At 38.8% G+C, this 7,719-nt stretch overlaps 1 protein-coding gene across 2 annotated transcripts; it reads left to right on the top strand.

Moving 5' to 3' along the window:
- The first annotated feature begins 2,536 nt into the window (after positions 1 to 2,536).
- Positions 2,537 to 5,122, top strand: foxa2 (forkhead box A2). 2 transcript variants are annotated; one of them, XM_056255893.1, is made up of 2 exons: positions 2,537 to 2,978; positions 3,656 to 5,122. In XM_056255893.1, exons 1-2 carry the CDS (start codon positions 2,907 to 2,909, stop codon positions 4,814 to 4,816), a joined length of 1,233 nt encoding a protein of 410 aa, XP_056111868.1. In that variant the 5' UTR covers positions 2,537 to 2,906; the 3' UTR covers positions 4,817 to 5,122. The 2 variants fall into 2 exon arrangements, with proteins under 2 accessions (XP_056111868.1, XP_056111867.1); XM_056255892.1 differs by lacking the exon at positions 2,537 to 2,978 and adding an exon at positions 3,003 to 3,468.
- Positions 5,123 to 7,719: the final 2,597 nt, after the last annotated feature.

Here is a 7,719-nt window from a genome sequence, read left to right as displayed (position 1 = left end):
AAAGTAGGTAAGCCTAGTTAATTAGTTTAGTCTGGCTTGGCAAAACTAGATAAAAAAATGTAAATGCGTATTCATGTAAATTGTGTGATTTCGATTTGGACAGCTGGACAATGCTGTAGGGACTTGATGTTCAGAGAATATGTAGTATTTATCCAGTCATATGAGGATTCTTTGTATTAAGACAACGTGTCTGTCTATTTGTCTCAAATTGTGAGATGATCCATGGTTTCTACCAGAGACTGATAATGAAAAAGTGCCATCACTGTTATTGGAATTACTGTTATGATGTTATTTGTATGTATATTTTATTACCTCAATTAAGAGTAATAGCAAATCTAGCAACAACACACACACTTGTATTTTTATGTTTTATGGGGACTTTCCACAGATATAATGATTTTTATACTACAAACTGTATATTCTGTCCCCCTTCACTACCCCTCAAAAATGTCCCCTCAAGGACAAGGATTTCAGATATCGCCATCTTTGTAGGGACATTTTGTCCCCATAATGTGGGGTTTACCAGGACACACACACGCCAATGTCATTATTTGAAGATGCAGCAGCTTGCTGAAATGATAGGGCTGTTTTTATAGTTTATTTTAAATCATAAAATAAATGAAAGAAACATAGAATGAACATAGGCCTATGAAAATGATCAATAAAATGGACAAGTGTTAAGACGACTACAAATGGCAGCAATGTCAAACTTTTCAGCCTGTAATAATTTAATGCCATCTGTATAGAAATGCTTGAAAATGATGTAAACATGTAAACATGCTAAACACGGTCGGCAACTAAACACAATGACAGGCCATTAAACAGAAGGAATACAGTTTCTTAATACTCAACGAGTTCTCCAAACAAGGTACATATATTCACTAAATATAAAGCCTATTTCCAGTAATGACCCCGTTTTAATTGAGTAGCCTACGAGTTACTGTCGCAATATTTCATCGAACGTTGTAAAAGAAGGGTTTGCCTTCATAACAGTACCATCTTTTAAGATGCCAATATCATAAGATGACAATCCACAATAATAACTGCGACGACTTTGCAGAAGGTTTTTTCTTCGGCGATGTTCCACGCGTTTAGCGGTGTCTGTGAGCACGTCAAACTTACACCGTTTACACATTACACACAGGTCCAAATAAACTCCGTGATTATATTTGCAAATGGTTATCCCTGTTATACGCAAATACACATATATCTGATCTAATTACGATGCTGGTGAGGCACGTGTCACATTGAATAAGAGTTGATGTCTCGCTGATTATTTAAAGAAATTGTTTGATTAAAATAATTTCCTAAGGAATGCCCAGTCTGCAAAATTAGCTAAAATGTAAATATATATATATAAAAAATGTAAACCAAACTGTAACTTTTATGGTTTTGATCATTTATATAATCAATTTTTCATTAGCCTATGTAATGCATAAAAAATCAGTAGGCCTATATTTAATGTAGGCTACACGCTTGCTTTGAGCATTAATGTAGATTGTAGGCTATAAAAAATATATATTTCGTGACTAGCCTATTTGAATGGCACTAACTGTGATCTGTTAAACAATAATAAATACTAAGGTAATAAAAAAGTAAATAATCATGAACGTTATTTTAATGTGATAGCAACTGAGCGTATCCATGTAGGCTATTTCTGTGGAAAAATAAATTTGTATACCAAGAGAGGGCGCACTCATATATTTTTTTTGTAAACCAAATCGCATACCATCAAAGGCCAAAAGAAGGATATGAAATATAGGCTTAAAAAGTATCTAAGCAGTTAAGTTGTATAAAGTATTTTGTTTTTCGTTGTCTTCAGCTTGTGCACCAAGCCGCCACCAGCTATCGTGGACAGTCAAACAAAGTGAATAAATGTTAGGATACTTTGTTTAATGAAGGCAATCAAATCTTGCCACTGAGCTTTGCAGAATCAACACCGATGACCTGCTCTTACATCAGCAAACTGTGTACCGCTATTAGTTACATAAACTAGAGCGCAGGTAAACAAATTAATTCAAAACAGCCGAAAACATTTACGCGTTTTGATCTATCCCTGTATCACTGTTATCCTTGTTTCTCTCATATTTAATCTTATTACAGAATTAAAGGCTATATTTTTTAAATACAGCCAGCTGTCCTTTTTCAATTTGGCTCCTTTTAAAGATTTAACGAACAGTTAAACATTTTGTTTAATGGAAATGTTTGGGCTTTAAAAGAAAAAGAACTAAATTAATAATAATAATAATAATAATAAAACAAAGTGAGATTGATTTGCTTAAATATGTCATGCATTTAACATCGATTACCATTGGCTGTGCATAATAAACGCTGCTTGTGAATTATGAAAAACAAAACAAAAACAAGACATTTAGGCATGATGATTCATCTGAATAAAGACTTGAACCCAGAGCTGTTGGCGTTCTCCCCAATTTTATCTGGATGTGATTTCAAACCACTCCTCTCACGGTAGTCCAAACTTCTATTCAACCCCTTTCTCCCGCTGGAATACAATAAGATTAGGATATAATGAATCTTTTCAAATGGGGCTGCTCTTTTCAAGCTGCGCAGGTGTACAATAGGGGGGCAAATGGAGAAGTCTCACGCCTAGGTGTGAGCAGATTATTCAAATAGGGGCCGAGTGGAGCAGTAGGGATTGGAGGCTCGCCCGGGCGCACAGAGCTATATCACAGCGCTAAGAGCCAGCAGCAGGCGTCATTTCAACCAGAAACACACACACACACACATACACACACACACATGCGCCAGCTCTTGACAGGAGGAGAGCACAACGACGACACGAGTGTATCCCGTGGTTGTACCACCTTTGGCTGCCAAAGGACACACAATACCAGCATTTCTCGTGTGGGGAAGCGTTTTGAAAAGTAGAAGGAGTTTTTTCCAGGATGCTCGGTGCTGTCAAAATGGAGGGACACGAACACGCAGCAGACTGGAGCGCTTACTACGGAGAGCCCGAGGTGGGTAACTCACCTAAATAAATATATATGTATTTTTTTTTCTCCTCGTCGAAATCCGATCCGGTTTTATACAACTCAATATTAGCCCTGAGATAATATTAACTTTGAGATCAAATATTGACTTGAGGCGCCTCCAAATCCTCCCCCATCATCTCGACGCCCTGCACTATCCTAACAAAGTTGTGCTTGACATGCAATGCAAACTTTTCATTTCCAATTATGGATACCGACGAATACATGGGTTTTATTATTCGACAACATCGGGCGTCCAGAAGCGAAAATAACCGCGGGCGTTTGACTTTTGAACAGATCTAGGCTACTATTGGTTTTTAATTTCTGAGCGGCGGTAATATCGACTCAACAACAGCGTTTTGCGGCAATATGTTGGAAACCTAAAAATAACCAAAATAAATAAATGAATAAAAGTGAAAAAATCCTCCCGAAAACAAACTTTCACTTTATCCTGACGCATGGTTCTAAATATCTAGCAGTTTTATAGTTTTTAAAACCCCAACTAAACGAGCTATTTAATACAAAACATTTCTGATTTGGCTATGATTAAAGAACCTTTAGGGAGCCTTGTTATTTTTAAGTTAGCCATGCAAGCCAAAATGAATTTTAAACGTATACAACTTGGAGTTGCAATAATTAATCGCATTATCTGATTTCTTTCGCAGTGTTACACCTCGGTCAGCAACATGAACACTGGACTGGGAATGAACTCCATGAACACTTACATGACTATGTCTGGAATGGGTTCGACTGCAAACATGACAGCAGCAAACACCATGAACATGTCCTATGTCAACACGGGAATGAGTCCTTCAATGACAGGCATGTCCCCCGGTGCGGGAGCGATGGCCGGCATGGGTGCGGGTATGACGGGCATGAGTGCAGCCCTGAGCCCGACCATGAGCCCAATGGCAGCGCAAGCACCCTCCATGAACGCCTTAACCTCGTACAGCAACATGAACGCTATGAGCCCCATGTACGGCCAGTCGAACATAAACAGATCGAGGGACCCGAAGACCTACCGGAGGAGCTACACGCACGCCAAGCCACCCTACTCGTACATTTCCCTAATAACCATGGCCATCCAGCAATCCCCCAGTAAGATGCTGACCCTCAGCGAGATCTACCAGTGGATAATGGACCTTTTCCCTTTTTACCGACAGAACCAGCAGCGCTGGCAGAACTCTATCCGCCACTCGCTGTCCTTCAACGACTGTTTCCTGAAAGTCCCACGCTCCCCGGATAAGCCAGGCAAAGGTTCGTTCTGGACCCTTCATCCCGACTCCGGGAACATGTTCGAAAACGGCTGCTATCTGAGAAGGCAAAAGCGCTTCAAGTGCGACGTTAAGAAACTTAGCAAGGAGCCGGGTCGGAAAACATCGGAGGGCGGATCGAACAGCAGCTCCGAGAGCTGCAACGGGAACGAGTCTCCTCATTCCAACTCGTCTAGCAACGAGCACAAAAGATCCCTGTCTGACATGAAGTCGGGTCAGGGTCTGAGCCCGGAGCACACAGCCTCTCCGACCTCCCAGGCGCAGCATCTCCTGGCGCAACATCACTCTGTTCTGGCGCATGAAGGACACCTGAAGCCAGAACACCACTATTCCTTCAACCACCCCTTCTCCATCAACAACCTCATGTCCTCGGAGCAACAGCATCACAAAATGGACCTAAAGACTTATGAGCAAGTGATGCATTACGGTTACGGCTCTCCGATGGCCGGCGCGTTATCCATGGGCTCCATGGCCAGCAAAGCGGGCCTGGATTCGCCGGACACATCCTATTACCAAGGTGTGTACTCCAGGCCCATCCTGAACTCTTCCTAAACACCCACGGACCTCGTGACAATTTGTACATTTGTAAAATGGTTGTGTATATGTATTCTGATTTTTGACGTTTCCCGTTCTTTTAGATGTTCATTAGTAATTATTTTGTAAAAGAAATGTTGACAATGTGACGAACTCTTCGAGGCGGCTTTTGAAAATGGACCAAAATCACACCGAAGGACTGCGGACGGATTGAACTTCTTCAATCACTTGTGTAAACTTATTTATGGCTTGTAAATGTGTATTCTTGTAGTTGATGACAAGAAAAGAATCTATATTAAAGTGTTATTTGGAATTTTTTCTCAATTCTGATTTTCTCTCTTTTGTGGTGTTGTCAACAACGACAATAATAATAATAATACGTGTCATTTTGCTCAACGAATTATCAATGCATTTGCACATATACGAACCTTGTTACTTGTGAAGCTACACGTTTATATCAAATCATGCCACAGATAAATTATATAGATCGAATTAATTTGATTGAAATGTTCTTGAATTTGTTTGCATTTCAACCCTGACCTAAATTAATATCAACAATAAAAACACACAAATAGACCATGATTTTTTTTTTTGATAAATGAAATAAGCTGAAATGCGTTTAATTATATATATTTCGAAAAATTCATCATATTCAGCATTAAAATGCTTACAAGTTCTTGAAAGATGTGTTGCATTTTACGTAAAAGAGCGGCAACTAGCCTTTGAAATATATTTTCCCCCATCACGACAAGTGTTGTGCTCATAAACCCATTTTAAAATCACATATGGATTCGCAAATTATTTGCATATAATATAAATATAATATGGCCAACACATTTTTATATATACTGACTATGTAGTAAACAATGTGTACTGTTTATTATAGCTATTGTATATTTTATATGCAAATAATTTGCGAAGCCATACGAAACCTCCTTTGTTCCCTTGTCTGTCGTTCTTCAGACGTTACAATAATATATATATATGTGTGTGAAGCTCTCTATCTCTCATAGTTTAATGGCGGTAATTGCAACAAATAAGATGAGCATCATTTAACAAAATGAGGCATATAAATAAAACTCTGAAAACTTCTGAACTGAGAAACATCTTCTGTCATGTTTATGAAGTCTCTCGTTTCTTTCCAACATATGAAAAAGACGTGAGACCCATTTGATGCAAACACTGGAAAAATACGCCCTATTAATTAAAAACAGAAAAATAAATAATTGAGTGGAGGGGCATATAGGCCTGTATTAGACAGGCACAAATAAGGAAGCTGTGTTACAGGCTTTCCCCATTTAATAGTAAACTTGCGGATCAAGAAGTCACCTGTGTGAAACAGATCATCACACGAGTGTGCGCGCGGACAGAATTATCCCTCAACTTGAATAATGTCAAAGAAGGCCTGGTTTCGCTACCTCTGTGTTTTTAGTTCTCAGTCCATGCCATTGTATTTCAAACCCCCATGATCTGCGAATAAACACAAACTGGTAAACAATGAAAAAGGCGGTATTAATACATATAGGATGTGTACATGAGCAATCAAATCACACGAGTGTAAACTTTGAATAAGAGCACGTCATTTCTAGGTAAATTTACACAGAAATTAAATTTCGGTGCCCCTCGTTTTAGACATAATGCTAGGCTGAATTTTTATAGCGCACTGATCGATATCTTGGTAAAATAATCATTTTTTTAAACTAGCGGGGCAGTGAAATCTTTGCTTTGTTGCTAAAGTCAACAGTGTCAGAGTTTGAGCTCAAATAAATGCCGTGAGGCTTCCAGCCCTGTGCAGAAGGCAGCGGGAGAGACTCCAGGACAGGTACGAACATTTTCATGATTAAATCCAGCTCGCTTCTGCTGCTGCTGAGGCTTTTCCATGCATGCTGTGTTTCGCGTAATGGGGATTTCTGCGCGCAATTTCGATTTCACGGCAATAGTGTTGGACGCTTGAACAGACACAACTCAAGTGCTGATGTGAAGGGGCTCTTTCAGCCGACTGTCAGATGGCTATTCCAGCTGATTGATGCCAATGATACTGGAGAAGAAATGCATTGGTTTCGCCGTGCCAATAACTGATGCCCATCAAATGGAGTTCAGGTACATAGCAATGATGTTTTTCCTCCGGCAAACTTGCTGTCGTCGAGTCTCGAGATGAACGCGCAGGCAATGCGGCGAAATGATCAGCGCGGATAAATGATTTTACGCTTTTTCTCATTTAACGAAAGTGAAAAATTCGACGTATTTAATTATTTTCACCAACCAAGACGCAAATTTTGCTGACGAATTTCTGGCGCGTTTACACATTTCCAGAGACACAAATGACAGCAGACATAAACGTGAGGATAACATTTAGGAACACCCTAGGTGCACTTCATGCTTGACAAAAGACAGAATAAGTGTTAACATGACAATCTACAGACAGATGAGGGGCCGGTTGCAGAAACTGCTAATTACAAATTAGTCATCAATTTTTTATTACTTTAAGACTGTTCATTACTTTTTTAAGTCATTTACATATACACGTAGATTGGACTAATTTGATTCAGAAAAGTAAGACCGATTACCTCTAACTAACTGCTAGTTGGTCAGACTAGTTCTTAAGACACAGTCTTAATATAATGGTTATTGACCCCAGGTTTAATAAAAAGACAAAAAAGAATGGTAGCTACTCTAATTGTCTCCCTTATGGTTCTGCACAATTCTAACAAAATAAGCATAATTATTAACAACAACGATAATAATAATAATAATAATAATTATATTAGAGATTATTTAACGAAGGCCTGTAATGAAAAAACTGCTATGCTTTCAGGGTATATAAAAGTGAGATCTAAAAATAGCTATATTTCGATTGCTAATACCTATATACATTTTATTTTTTACAAACATCGTGGGCATTTTTAAAAAGCTATAAATTA

Source organism: Rhinichthys klamathensis, unplaced genomic scaffold (genome assembly GCF_029890125.1).
Source record: "Rhinichthys klamathensis goyatoka isolate OS25496 unplaced genomic scaffold, OSU_Roscu_1.1 h1tg000123l_1, whole genome shotgun sequence".
Taxonomy (NCBI): domain Eukaryota; kingdom Metazoa; phylum Chordata; class Actinopteri; order Cypriniformes; family Leuciscidae; genus Rhinichthys; species Rhinichthys klamathensis.
The sequence above is the reverse complement of the archived record's forward strand: the minus strand, read 5'-3'. Positions and strand labels throughout refer to the sequence as shown.